This window comes from Nomascus leucogenys, chromosome 17 (assembly GCF_006542625.1).
Source record: "Nomascus leucogenys isolate Asia chromosome 17, Asia_NLE_v1, whole genome shotgun sequence".
NCBI lineage: Eukaryota > Metazoa > Chordata > Mammalia > Primates > Hylobatidae > Nomascus > Nomascus leucogenys.
Genome location: NC_044397.1, coordinates 16129582 through 16145382, shown reverse-complemented (window position 1 = coordinate 16145382; position 15801 = coordinate 16129582). Strand labels below are relative to the sequence as shown.

Here is a 15801-nt window from a genome sequence, read left to right as displayed (position 1 = left end):
GCACAGACATATGAGTCCTTTTGACAAATAAAGGGTGAGTTTTGAGGGTTTCTAGTTTTTTCTTTTAGGTGTTTTTTGCTGTTAACAATCATATTTATTTATGATCCGTGAACGTGTCTGTGTTAGAATTTAAAAAGACAAAACCTGTCTTTAGCTTTCATAACTATCACTTTAAGTACAATTGTAGTGTTGCCAAAATTGCATTTTTTCACGGCACACTGATTATTTATTTTCATTTAAAATTTTAAACCAATTTTAATTGATATATAATAGTTGTACATAGTTTGGGATATATTTGATATTTTGATCCAAGCATACAACTGTAATGATCACATCAGGATAAATGGGATATCCATCACCTCAAACATTTATCTTTTCTTTTGTTGGGAACATTCCAATTCTTCTCTTCTAGCTATGTTGAAATATGCAGTAAGTTATTGTTGACTATAATCTCCCTAGTATAACAGTGAATACTAGAGCTGATTCCTTCTATCTAATTTTAGTTTTGAACTATTAACCAATTTCTGTTTATCCCCCTTCCTTTTACCCTTCCTAGCTTCTCATAACCACCATTCTACTCTCTACCCCCAAAAGATCCATATTTTAGCTCCCACATATAAATGTGAAATCATCAGAGATATGCAAATCAAAACCACAATGAGATATCATCTCACCTCAGTTAAAATAGCTATTATCAAAAAGACAAAGAATAATGGACACTGGCCAGGCTGCAGAGAAAGGGGAATGCTGGTACACTGTAAGTAGAAATACAAAGTAGTACTGCCCCTATGGAAAATAGTGCGTGGAAGTTCCTCAAAAACTAAAAATAGAACTACCATATGACTCAATTCCACTGCTGAGTATATACTCAAAAGAAAGGAAATCAGTATATTGAAGAGATACCTGCATTCCCATGTTTATTGCAGCATTTCACAACAGCCAGGATATGGAATCAACCTATGTGTCCAACCACAGATGAATGGATAAAGAAAATGTGGTATATATACACAATGAAATATTATATAGCCATTAAAAGCACAAAATCCTGTCATTTGCAGCAACGTGCATGAAACTGGAGGTCATTATGTTAAGTGAAATAAGCCAAGATTGCATTTTAATGATAGCTAAGTTTATCAAAAAATTTCACTAAAGGATCATTATTTCATTGGATTTTTTAAACAATGAAAACTTTTAAAGATTAAATACATTGCAAATTTTCATTTATATTTTCCTATCATTTACTTAGCACTGAAATAGTGCTTGGAGAGAATAAGTTGACACATTAAAAAATATTGTCTTTACACATGGTATTTTGGAGACTTATTGGTGGCTTGTTGGTCCTCCCAAGTTATTCCTTGGCTGAAGGTATATCTGATAGTCATTTGGAAGGTTTCCTAAGGCTACAAAAATCTGTCTTTCTGTTTCAATGAGTAAAATAGCTTGCTCTGGGAAAATGACTCCCTCTCTCTAGGTCCACTCATTCTGCAGATGTCACAGAGAAAAAATAAAGTCTATGTCTACATTTATCATTGCATTGGTTTTCAATTAGTCTGCTTTGCCATCTTTTAATAACTTCTATTCAAAGAGTTGTTTTGCTTTACAATCCTAAGTGTGTTCTCTATGGATTAGCAGTGTATCTTTGTCTATAAGCATAGAAACAAGGATGCTTTATTTATCCTAAGTTTTTGTTGTTACTGTTAGAAAACCTACAAGATAAGTCTATTTGGTTTAATTATAGTTAATTTAAACCTTTGTGTTAATGTATGCCTACCTTTCCTTTTCCATTTTCATATTAACTTTTTGAGACCATTATTCTACATAGAGACTGTGTGATAACACAGTTTTGGCAAGACTATGAGGAAACAAGATATTTCTATTGGAGATGGTAAATAGATATAACCCTTCTGGAGGGAAATTCAGCAATTTTTACCCAAAGCCTCAAAAACATTAATATCCTTTGATCTAGTAAGTTTACTTATTGGAGTTTATTCTAAGAAAATAGAGGATATATGTAAGGCTATGTGCACAAAGATGTTTATTACACTGTTATTTATAATATTGAAAAATGGAAAAAATGGAAAAGTCTAAGAATAGGAGATTGGTTCAATAAAGTATGGTACCTCTATTTGATAGAATATCAGTTAGCCATTAAACATTATGTTATAGAAAAATGCTTATTGATGTAAGAAAATGTTAATATAATACTTGGTAAAGATGAATAGTTTACTATCATTTTAGGTGTATATTATTTAAAATACTAAAACTAAAATATCAATAATGGTTATCTCTGTATAATGAAATTTTATGACTGATTCTCCCCACCTTTTTGATCTTTATGTTTTCTTCTGTCTGTATAGATATGAAGCACTTTTGTAACTGGTATAAAAAGTTAGTCAAATACAAAATCAGTATTATCTAGAAGATTATTACATCTCTTATTTTCCTCTATTGGGTGATCTCCTATACAGTTTTACTGATGATGATGAAATTAGAAAAAAATGGAATCTGTTAATAACTGGAGTAAAAAAAAGAAATGATGTATTATTAAGGTTTGCTGCAGTCATTTGTATATTGAGAGGATACCATATCTTTACCTGTTTAGAAAGGCAAAGATGTTTTATTTGAGGCACAAACACTTCATCTGAACTGACCCTATGTGTTGTGACACCCTACAACATCTACCCCAATAGGCAGCATTGATTATTTGCCATAATAATTAGGATTTCAATAGAAATGGCCAGCCTCCATCTATAAGGTGTTCTTTCCTACTAGCTTTGCTGTACACTATACATACATGGTGACCTATGCCCCCAAGTTCAACTATATTCCTCGTAAATGTGAAAATATGGTAGTTTCATCACTTCTCAGAAAAAGAGAAGTAGGTACTCGGCAGTACTCTCAGTGCTTTCTATTGTCCTGCTGTTAGTGAAAACCGCTTAAGATCAAATCTAACTAACAATGATTAGTTAGACAAATAGTGTCAAAAAGTTATGCCATACAATTTTTTTTCCAGTTTTTTCATATAGCACTAAAACTGTTGTGAGAGCTAATTTGTCAAAAACAGTCTGTACCAGCTTTAGCCCAGTATAAATAAAGTGTGAAAGTAAACAATCAATCACACACACACATAATAAATAATATGCAAAGCACATAAGGAATGATTTTTTTAAAGTTTAGATAGTCAATGAAAGTAGATTTGAATATTTTTTATGAAATTAGACCAGAAATATGAGTACAACATTAGAAAGACTGAAATCTGAAGCAAAATTTTTAGTAAAAAGAGGAAGCACATGAGAAACAGGGGTATTTGTTGAACTATTGAAATACTCCAAAGAAACTAGTTTCTGTTTTTATGAAAAACAATGAGGTCTGTAGGTATATATTTATAAGATGAGTCATATTGGGAGCCATCTTTAAAAAATCAGACATTTTGTCTATTTCTTTTGGTGTATGTTTTACATAGTTGAGGTTTTACCCCACAAATATATTGGGATCTTGCTTTCCATTTAATATGCTATTATGCTATATATTTTCCTTTATCATTAACATCTTTTGTTCTTAATATTCAGTGGTTACATGGCATTACACTTTCAGTGTTCCATAATTTAATTAAACTTTCTTTTATTGTTTCTATTTTTTCTTTACTTTTAAATAATGTAGCACTAAACATCTTTGAGCATAAGTCTTAATCTGCACTATTGCCTTCAGACAGGAAATACTAAGGTGAATGACTGAACATTTTTAAGACTCATATACATTTTGCCAAGTTATTTTGAGAAGATAAACTAATTTACACTTTTTAAAGCAGTAGTATGTAAAACAAAATGAATTACTTGTATTTACTGAGGTATTTGAAGCAAGTCACTTTTTAGTACAAATAAAAAGTAAATTCTTTATGGTAAAAGTAACTTTAATATAGAAAACTTGTGATTCTTATTTTTTTTTACTGTTTCTCAACCTAAAAATATTAAAATGAATGTTATTTGAATTACTAAGATATAGTATATTTATACAAAAATATAATTTCAAACAGTGACTTATATTGGGGAAAACTAGGAAACAGGAATTCTGAATTTTGACCTTGGCCCTACTAATAACTGACCTTGGGTATGTCACTTAACTTCCCTAGATTTTAGTTTTCTCCATCTGTAAAATAAGTGCATTGGATCACATGATCCCTTAGAGATGAAAAGCAAGAGCTAAATGAGTAGTAATTATTATAAAGAAGTTCTTGCTTTTTTAAGATGCTAATCTTTTATTATTTGAGATGTTCTTATGTGCATTAAATAAATAGAGTTACCCTCGATGTATGCTTTTTACCCTGCCGTGGTCTGAATGTTCTTGCACCTTCAAAGTTCATATGTTGAAAATGTAATCACCAATATAATGGCATTAGGTGAGACATTTAGGAGGTGATTAGACCATGAAGGCAGAGCCCTCATAAATTGAATTAGTGCCCTTATAAAAGAGGCCCCAGAGAGTTGCCTTGCCCCCTTTTCTGCCATGTGAGGTTAGAGTGAGACTTCTCAGCCTCGAGAGCTGTGAGAAATAAATATTTGTTGTTGTGGTATTTTGTTATAGCAGCCCAAACGGACTAAGATACACTCTTTTGGCTCTCTTTTCATTCAGCCCAAAGGTGTTCTGCTAGGTTTTGGCTACTCTTCATTTCTTTTATCAAATATTTTTTAAGTCTTGTTAGGGAAAATCTAGAGGTGTTCTGCTTTACTATTATGACCATATCTTAATAACACTGGTATGAGTAACATACCGTATGAGTAAATAATTTGTGTCAGAGTAGTGGTTTTCTAAAAACGGGGTATCATAGTTTTTAGTAATTAATTGCGTTAAATTACTATTAAGAGGGTCAAGTAATAGATGTTAAGTAATTTTTGGATTAAATAGATCTTATCAACTAGATAGTAGAGAGATTAAGAGCTGCTTTGCACTCAGGTTTCATGTTTTTATTGCAAAGATCAGTTGTGCTTACAAGAAAACACTGAAGGAAATTGGATTATGTATACTAATTAATAACATCCAAAGAATGATAAAAATATCAATGTTTGTATTCTTGCTGTGACAAAATACCTGAAGGAAAAGTTCAATTTTCTTGTTTTTCATTATTGATTCATTTAATAACTTTGATATGTAATAATATAGGAGATTAGGAATGAACCTTGCTTGACGTTTCTCTTTTCCTCATTTCTCACATTCAATCCCTGAATTCTATCTTTTTTCAATAAGATGTGTATCTGGAATCTATTCATTTCTCTTCATTCCTATTGCCACTTTGGTTCAGGCCATCATCATCCCCTGATTGAAATTATGTAACATTCTCCTAATTTGTCTCCCCTCCTCCAGTTTTGTTTTACTCAATTGATTGTCTATAGAGTAGCCAGGATATTTTAAACCTGATTATGCTGACGGTTTCTCATTTCCCTAAGGGTAAAACTCACACTCTTTAAATGGCTCCTGACGCTTACCGTGACTGGGCCTCACTTCTCATCTCTTCCCTCGGTTCTTACACTTTATGGTCTAACCTATGCTGTATCTGCCATTCCTTGAATGTGACTAGATCAGAATCTTCTGTATTAACAGGAGATTCCCTAGGGAAATCCTTTCTGATCCCTAGATTAGGGTAAGATGCCTTGCTACGGCTTTCATATCAACTTATAATTCTTCAGTTAAAACATACTTGTTTGATTTATCTGCTTTCTGTGATGGCAGGTTTTGTGTTGTTTGTTATGGAGTCCCTAGCACCTATATAGTACCTGACACATAGAAGATGTTCAATATTTTCTACAGGAAAGAATGAATATAGAAAGAGAGACGATGTAGCTTAGGAAGGCTTTATTGAAAAGATAGGTCTTAAAGGATGAGTACCTATTTTGATTATAATAAGAGGGTAAATACTACATAGATAGAAATATTGTTTACACGTGATTTTTCATTCAGATGTGTTATAGTATACATACAGCAGAATACCAAGCTCTGTGTCTCCAACCTGTGCAGTTAGAGGCAGTAGTTTTTCTAAAGGTATAATTTGGATCAGCCCAGTTTCTTAAGACTCATTGTGACTAGTCTCCATCAAATGTTATGAGTGAAAAAAGGGAAACTATTCATAGGTAAATAAAGTGTTCATAGAGTCATGAATTCAGGCTGTTCATAATGTGAGGGCTGTTTCAGGATAATATGTTGTACTTGGTGTCTTAATTTTGAATGTAGCTGAATTGACTATAATCTTAGTCTTTTTTTTTTGGTTTGTGTTTTCTTTATTTATAAAACACAACCTTTTGTCACACGGTAAAGAGAAAGCATTTCCAATCATAATTTTTGAGATATTGATTCTATATTAGAACACTTTATCAGTCTTTAAGTTCCCTGATTCTGCTATGTTGTGGTAAAAGGAAACAGTACTCAAACTTTGATAAATCAGACACAGTGAAAATCCACAGTAAAAATGCCAATAACTTACGTAGGTTTCATTACTAGACTTAACCGTGCAGTTTTAGAATTTGATAATGCCACATTATCTTTTGCATGTAAACTCTTTAGAAGAAGATATTAAATAAAAAGATAAAATGTATGTTGGTATGAAGAATCTGAAACATAAATGAAATCCCTGATAATTAAAATGTGAATATGTATTTACCTATTTACTATTTACACAACTATCAAAGATTGCCAAAATAAAAATCCTGTGTAGGCGCTCATCATTTTGATGGGTGGATAAGTGATGATACCCATAATTTGGAGGGAAGTTTCCTTCAAGAGAGTACAATTTTGCTTGGTAAATCTTTTGCATGTTAAACTCTTTAGAAGAAGAAATTAAATAAAAATATAAAATGTATGTTGGTATGAAGAATCTGAAACATAAATGAAATTCCTGAAAATTAAAAGGTGAATATGTATTTACCTATTTACTATTTACACAACTATTAAAGATTGCCAAAATAAAAATCCTTTTTAGGCACTCATCATTTTGATGGGTGGGTAAGTGACGATATTCAGAGTTTGGAGGGAACAGTCCTTTAAGAGAGTATAATTTTGCTTGGTAAGTCATAAAGCCTAAAACTTCGTCACATATAGAGAAAGCTGCCTAATAATTAAGAGTTGACATTTTAACATGGTATTTGCATCAGACACATTGGATACTTAATTAAATGGAGAACTGCTTATTTTTAAAGGACTGAAAACATTCGAGTCTCCTTGGCAAATGAAATCTTCATAGTATCAGAAATGGGAAATCTGAAGGATGTGGCTCATTCTCTGTTTCGATGATGCAGAATTGCTCTAAGCAGTAAGCTTACAGTTTTCAGACAGCATTAGCAGCATCAGCAAATACAACTGTGTCAGTCTCCCTTAGTATGGGGTGTTTGTAACTGCACAGGGGAGACGATAAATAGTATACATGATTTGATATCTTGATGATGGCTTAAACAAATACTGATGGACAGATCTGCTGTTTGATATTTTTTTCACTAGCCCTGAAGATGCTGAGACATAGAGATGGCTGTGATTATCTTTTGTAAGACAGGAAATGCAGTCTTTAGGGGTTTCTGGAAATAGAAAGGTCATGCAGTCTGGAACCTGTGAGCCTTTTCAATCTCTAAGTCATCAGGTATGACCTCATGAATTATGATGATAATATTAGAATGTAGGGTGTTTGCTTTTTCTCGTTCTTACTCATTGAAAATATATTCATTAATGTAATTGTTTATTGTCAGACTTTCCTTAGGATATTTGAACAAGTAAGATTTATGGCAGTTAAACAATATGATTACTAGAAATGTGTGTGTATGTGTGTGCCTGTGTGTGTGTGTGTATGTGTTTAAATTTGTGTTTACTTTAGCTTTTTGTGGGAGAGGGCGGTAAAGGAAGAGATTCTTTGAATGTGATTAAAAGCAAGGTTTGGGGCGCTTCAGATTTTTCCAGATTAAGCCTGAATAGAGTCAATCTTTATATTTTACTTCGAGTGATAAAAATAGTATAAATTGATCAAACTGATAAGGATACATCATAGCTAGCTGCTTACAGATAGTGATATATTACAAATATTTTTATTATTTGGAATTTCTTAACCATAGAAACTGATGCTACTATCATTGTAGTGTGCTACATAGCAAAGAAAGTTTGGTGAATAGAATCATCTTTGTCAGCATCTGACCTATAAACTAATTTCCTGAAATTTATGTTGCATTATCTGAACTGTTTTAAAGACATTGGTTTTAATCTTTTCCCAGATCTATTGAAATATTGACGCTCTTGGTGCTTTTAAAGTAGATATATACTAACACATTGTTCATAGAAGAAAGCAGACTATAAATCTGTTTTTCACAAAGAAAGCTTGTGACATTTAAGCTTGTTGAAGATTTTTTGACCCTGAGAGCTTCGTCCTTTGCTTACTTTCATTTTCAAACTGAAAATACTTGACTATGTTAAACATGTAAATGATTTGGATTTCAATGTCCATTTTGTACTGAAACTCTGCCATTTATTTTAAACTATTTTCACCCATCAAGTTATATATAATGCATTTAACTTTGATTTGTTATAGCATATCCTCAGAATTATATACTTGGATAAGAAACTACCTATATTTGACATTCAGATTTTGAAGGAAATATATTTTATTTTTTAAAATATTGTACATACTTCTGCCTCAATGTTAGAGAACTTTTCAGGTACTCCATATTAAATGATCAAAAAGACAGAAACATGTTGCAGCAGTTCTCAGCAGCAAGATGATTTTGTCTTCATGATTCTGTAGCCTGATTGTAATTTAATGCCTTATCAGGGTGAAATGACGTAGATTAAAAAATGAATATATTTAAGGAAGTCTGAAACAATGAATTGATTCAGTTAAGGGGTTTCTCCTTTTTAATTAAAAACACATTCTGCCTATTGATATTGACTATAATTTATATGTTATTCAGGCTACTTAGCCAGCTTATATTCTTATTAGTAGGGAAGATTGGCATATTCTTAAGCTTGATTAATTTTGAAATGATTTGAATATACCTTTTAATTGCAACAAAACCTGTCTAATCTGTTAGAATTTATTTCCAGTATTTGCATGTATTAGTCATTATGAGTACATTCTGTTTCTTGGCATTGCTTTGGGATTCCTCTTGGTATTGGTTTCACAGCATTCTGCTATTTTTCACTGTATTCCTGACCTTTCAAGAGAACCAAACTGTAAAGATTTTTGGTTACTTTCCTTTAGTGGCATTTAAATGAGGATATCTCGATAATTTTGTAAGGTGGAAAAAAATTACTATTTTAGAATTGTCATTTCTGTGGCAAATCAGAGAAATTTTTCTCTGTTACTATTTCAAAACATACTACAATAAAAAGCAAAGACTGGTTAGAATGTAGTTAAATGCAATGTCAATCTTTCTTCTTGCGTGGCAAGATAATCTTGACCTTTGGAATGATAAAACTGATTGTAAACTTGCCCAGTAATGATTGGTCATCTTTCTTACAAAGATCGCCTTTGTTTATACTATTTTACATGCATTTCATTATACATCATAAAGGTTTTAAAGGTAAGCTGCTTATATAAACTATTTGAGTAATTCTTCAATTCAGTAAACATAGTAAAGGCTGATCATTGCATGATACTGTGTGTATTTGGTGTTATGAGGAATGCAGAAAAGAAAAAGTCATTTCCTGCTTTCAAGGAGATTAGAAAATGTATACAATAAATTGTGTTCACATTTTGAATTGACTTTTGATAGGCAGTATGCTACAATCAGTTTTAACTTAATCTATAAGCTGATGAATTCTAGAAGGAGTTACATGTAACCTTTTTTTCCTCATGTAAATTTCTTGATATTAGATAAATGAAGGCTTAGGTCAAACTGTATAATTATGCATCCCATAACTTTATTGAAAATTGCATTAAAGACTTTTAGAGTGCATAATTTCTTGTATAGGGCTTTACAAACTGTGAATCAGTAAAATAGCTTTGCATGTTGTATAAGCCATCATTGTCAGTATGAGACTGAAGGTGGACCCAGTCCACTGGCAGGAGGCAGAAGTATCAGCTCAACATAGAGACTTGATCAATCCTGTCTAATTCCAGGCTCAGTGTGGGTAATTAAGCATTATGGAAGGGGTTTTGACTTTATAGGGATAAAACTTGGAAATAAAGAGTAGCAAATATGGAAGTGTCTGTTACTAACTAGGTCATTTGGAGAGTCCTTTGAATAAAATGGGGGAATAGGATTTACCCCAGGCTCTGAGAAAGCGGATCAGGACCAACTAATTATGGAAGTGGACCTTAGCTGCTGTTTGGTGAACAGTCAGGCATTACTCTCTTCTCTTTCATTCCAATATGTTTGCTGAAAGTTGCAGGAAGGTGGGTAGAGAAGATGCAAAGCCCTTGTTTCCCCAGAATCCCAAACTGGAGCATGCTGCCTGATAGTGCCTCCAAAGTGCCTGTTTCCTTGTATTAGAGCAATAGAAAATGGATTTGCAAATTCTTCTGGTTTATAACAGCTGGCTGCAGTAAGAGCCTAGTGGAATGGTTCAGTGTCTGGACTGCCATGTTCTCTGGGTTCAAATCTTAGCTATGCTACTTACTAGTTGTATGATCTTGGCTTGTTTCCTGATATGTAATACAGGGATAATAATGGCACCTACCTCAAAGAGTTGTGGTAAACATTAAGCGAGTTAATGTATGTGAAACACAAGAGTACCTGACATATAGCAGACATATTATTGTCAACATCCTTTGTTGACAGACTTTGTTATAGACATTCTAAGAGGTTGGATGGGCTATTGGCAAGACTTTGTAACAGTCATCATGCAGTTTAGTTTTGTTCCCTCTCCCTTACTCTCTTTATCAAATAAGAAATTCAGCCAAAAATATATGCTACACTGAAATAAAGATAGTTATAAAAATGCAAACAAAGAACAACACGCTATATCTGATTCAATTCTAACATTTACTGACGATAAGAATTGTGACTTGATGAAAGATTTTGTGTTTAAACTTTACATCTACCTGCTAGGCTGATTCAAACTCTCTTAGAATTCTATGTGTGCAGATTCTTTGCTTCTCTGTATTACACCAACTACTTTATTCATGAGTGAAAGATTACTAGGACTTTGGGAAAATTTAGCAGCAACTTAAGGTGTTTCTTGTTTATTGTTTAAGACTAAAATTAATGGGTAAAAAAAAGCCTTTCTTTAAAGGCTTAAAGAAAATAACGGGGCAAATTTACCTAGCATAGATTTAGTGATACTTAGTCATCAAAAATGTCCAAGACGAAAAATTTTACTGAAAGTCAAACACAACTTGTTTTTAATAATTTTATTTCTTGGCATTTTTATTCTAGATGAAACACTAAATGAAATATATTATAAATAGAATACTGCATATATAAATAGAACAATTCAAGTTCCCATTTGATAGAGTATAATATTTTGAATTGCTGGTGATTATTTAATGTAAAAATATTTATCTGCTTAAAATTCTCAATAAACTTCAAAGACAAGTGAGTAATATATTTGGATTAAATTTACATGCTTAAATATGGCATTTTGTTACATCTCTGAATTTCACTCCTCTTCTCTGAAGAAATTTCCTCAGTGTGCTGCTGTTTCCCCCAAATTGGCACAGAGTCAGTTGAATCTCAGAATAATGCAATTTTTAAAAACAAATATACAAAACCCTACAATGGTCTAGAAAGAACTGTACTTGGCAAGGATATAAAAGTCTGTAGGTTTCTGCCTTCAGGAGGTCACAGGTAATGGGTTGTAACTACAAAATACAAGTAACTATGGCAGAATATGGAAAGTAGTGAATGCCATGAGGTAGGTCTTGAAGACTGGCCAACATAGAGAAAAGGTCATTTCAGGCAGAGGAAACAACATCATTAAAGGTAGGGAGGCAGAAAGCAAATAATAGAATAGTTCATTTTGGCTATAGCCTAGTGGGATAACTTAGACTTACCATTGTTGGGACCAGATAAGTGTAGAATCTTGAATGCTAGATTATGATTTCTAAACTGAGAACATTTGTTTGCTGATGTACTTATTCCTGGAAAAAATAAAATAAAAAAACCAAAAGAGCAGTACCTATATTTTGAAGTCATTTTCAGAGCTCTAACCCTCTTGAGACTTTGAGAATGAAAATTAAATTCCTGAGTAGATTTAGTAGTTAGTAGACAAGGTAGGGGGTAGAAACAAACTGAAGGATTTTAATAAAATTTTCTATCAAAATTGCACATGAGAGCATTTCTCAGTCTATCCACAAGCACTCAAAAGTCCTAGATTTCAGATCCTAAGAGACCTCCTGCTTGTCCGTGATGTAAACTCCATTTTATTGGTACGTAATCTGATTTAGCTTTGGCTTTGTTTTTGACATTTCCTAAAGCAAGGACAATCTAGTGGGATCATTTTAATACAATGAATACTCATGTTACTATGGTGAATAGTTGGATAAAAAGGACTTTGTCTTAGGGAAAACTGGAAATTAAAATTGCCATTTTGAATCACGGAAGTCACTGAATATTTTACCTTTGTTCTTTGTTCATTTAAAAATCATAAAGTAAACCATGTTTGCAAATACTTTTAATATCGCCTTCTTCTACTCCATACACCAGAGGCATTTTAGTATTGCCTGAGGTTAGTAAAAAAGCTGGATACCTTCCAAGAGCAGATTTCCTTTAGATGTGACAGCTGGGATGTGACTTTTGGTATCAGATGCAGGAAGACGTCATTTGTACATGATAATTGTGAAAAAATTGGAACTTATTACTCTCACTTAGTATAAATGATCCATAAAAAGTATGTCAGAAGTAAAACTCCTGGAATTCTACAGGGAGAGTTAAAATAAAACTAGACACAGGTGCTCATCTGACTCTATTTTTAGAACAATAGGAGACTCATATAACTGAGAATACTCTGTACTTCCTGTATAAATCTACATTATTTGAAAGTCGTATTTTCTAGAAGTTCTTGTGAAGTTGTACTTATTAATCTTTGCAACTTCACATTGCCTAGGAAAGAGCCATTCACCTGGTAGGAACCCAACAAATTTTCAGTGCTTGTTTTAGAATCATAGTCCCATTTCTGAAAGAAACCTTGAATATCATTGGGTTTCGAGTTGCTCTAAAAATGTTTAAGCATTTAAACATGGTTTTCTTTCTCAAAAAGCAAATAAAAGGCATTTAGAGGAAAAGGACCCTTTCTTCACCTTAAGACTTTTAAAAATGGCAATCCGGGAAGATTAATAAGAAGAATAAGTTAAAGGAGAATTCAATATTCCTCCATGAAACTGCTCTTTCTAAAAGGTAACAGAGACTGGTTCCAGTGAAGCATATTATGATGTGTGGCATATAAATGTATGTCATTATCCCACTCATTTTTTTCCCCAAATTCAATTTAATCTCATAAGAATTTATTGAGGCTACTGTATAACATGGAGGAAAGCTGTATACCACAGTAGCAAGGAGCCAGGGTTCCAGAGCGGGACTCCTGTGTTATGATCCCATACCTTCCACTTTACTGGCAATTTTTATCTTAGGAAAGTTACTTAATCTCTCTTTTCTTCAGTGTTTTCATCTGTGAAATGAGGACACTAACATGTTAATCTCTAGAGTTGTAATAAAAATCAAATAAATTAATAAATTAATACTTCAAACAGTGCCTAGAGTGTTTGATACAGTGCCTAGCTTAATAAACATTGGTTATTATAATTATCCCCACTGAACTAGGTAAAAGCTACAAATATGTATGTGTATATTTGTGTGTATATGCATATATATACACACACATACTATACATCCTATGTAAACACAATTTTAGTATGTATGTATGTCTCTACATATGTATAAATTCTACCTTAAGTATATATAGTATACTGAAAAAGAAATTTAGTAGCTTGCCCAAGATCAAAATTGCCAGCAAAGGATAGGACGATTTGAGTTTCAAACCCAGAAAGTCTAGCTCTACAGCTGTTGGTCTTAACTACTGTTTCATACTGTTTAGAGTAGAGACACCTGAATTAGATAGCTATGTATAAATTAGTATATTCTAAATGCCAAATTGAGACTAAAGACATGAAGGTAAACTGAAACTACTGTGAAAGACTTAATGGAAGAATTGTGACTTTTATTTTAAGTTCTGGGGTACACGTGCAGGATACACAGGTCTGTTATGTAGGTAAATGTGTGCCAAGGTGGTTTGCTGCACCTATCAACCCATCACCTAGGTATTAAGCCCAGCATGCATTAGCTATTTTTCCTGATGCTCTCCCTCTTCTCGCACACCCCGCAGCAGACCCCAGTGTTTGTTTTTCCCCTCCCTGTGTCCATGTGTTGAGAACATGTGGTATTTGGTTTTCTGTTCCTGCATTAGTTTGTGGATGATAATGGCTTCCAGCTCCATCCATATCCCTGTAAAAGACATGATCTAATTCCTTTCTATGGCCACATAGTATTGCAGGGTGTCTATGTACCATATTTTCTTTATGCAGTCTATCATTGATGGGCATTTGGGTTGATTCCATGCCTTTGATATTGTGAATAGTGCTGCAATGAACATATGCATGCATGGGTCTTTATAATAGAATGATTTATATTCCTTTGGGTATATACCCAGTAATAGGGTCAAATGGTATTTCTGGTTCCAGGTCTTTGAGGAATTGCCACACTCTCTTCCACAATGTTTGAACTAATTTACATTCCCACCAAAAAATGTAAAAGTGTTCCTATTTCTCCACAGCCTCACTAGCATCTGTTGTTTCTTGACTTCTTAATAATCACCATTCTGACTGGCATGAGATGGTATCTTATTGTGGTTTTAATTTGAATTTCTCTAATAATCAGTGATATGAAGCTTTTTTTAAATGTGTTTTTTAGCTGCTTACATATCTTCTTTTAAGAAGTGTCTGTTCATGTCCTTTGCCCACTTTTTGATGGGGTTTTTTTTTTCTTGTTAATTTGTTTAAGTTTCTTGTAGACTCTGGATACTAGGTCTATGTCAGATGGATAGATTGCAAAAATCTTCTCCCATTCTGTAGGTTGTCTGTTTTCTCTGATGATAGTTTCTTTTGCTGTGCAGAAGTTCTTTAGTTTAATTAGATCCCATTTGTAAATTTTTGCTTTTGTTGCAATTGCTTTTGATATTTTTGTCATGAAATCTTTGCCTGTGCCTATGTCCTGAATGGTATTGCCTAGATTTTCTTCTAGGGTTTTTATAGTTTTTGGTTTTACATTTAAGTCTTTAATCCATCTTGAGTTAATTTTTGTATAAGATACAAAGGAAATGGAAAAGGTCCATTTTCAATTTTCTGCACCATTTATTAAATAGGGAATCCTTTCTCCATTGCTTGTTTTTGTCAGGTTTGTTGAAGATCAGACAATTGTAAATGTATGGTCTTATTTCTGAGTTCTCTATTCTGTTCTATTGTTCTATGTGTCTGTTTTTGTACCAATACCATGCTGTTTTGGTTACTGTAGCCTTGTAGTATAGTTTGAAGTTGGGTAGGGTGATGTTGCCAGCTTTATTCTTTTTTACTTAGGATTGTCTTGACTATACCAGCTCTGTTTTGGTTCCATATGAATTTTAAAATAGTTTTTTCTAATTCTGTGAAGAATATCAATGGTAGTTTAATCATTGAATCTATAAATTACTTTGGGCAGTATGGCCATTTTTGTGATGTTGATTCTCCTTATCCATGAGTGTGGATTGTTTTTTGATTTGTTTGATTCCTCTCTGATTTCCTTGAGCAGTTGTTTGTAGTTCTCCTTGAAGAGGTCCTTCACATTCCTTGTTAGCTGTATTCCTAGA

The 15801-nt window shown here is 32.9% G+C and overlaps 1 protein-coding gene across 14 annotated transcripts in view; it reads left to right on the top strand.

The window, feature by feature from the left end:
* The window catches only part of SLC4A10 (solute carrier family 4 member 10), a 356421-nt gene that overhangs the window by 80277 nt on the left and 260343 nt on the right, over nt 1–15801 (top strand). For 8 of the 14 annotated variants that reach the window (XM_030796798.1, XM_030796796.1, XM_030796789.1 and 5 more), the window contains exon 2: nt 7483–7618. The exons of the other annotated variants lie outside the window; for them this stretch is intronic. In XM_030796798.1, the coding sequence (XP_030652658.1) occupies nt 7538–7618 (81 nt within the window). In that variant the 5' untranslated portion in view covers nt 7483–7537. The remainder of the gene's footprint in view (nt 1–7482; nt 7619–15801) is intronic. 14 annotated transcript variants of the gene reach the window in all.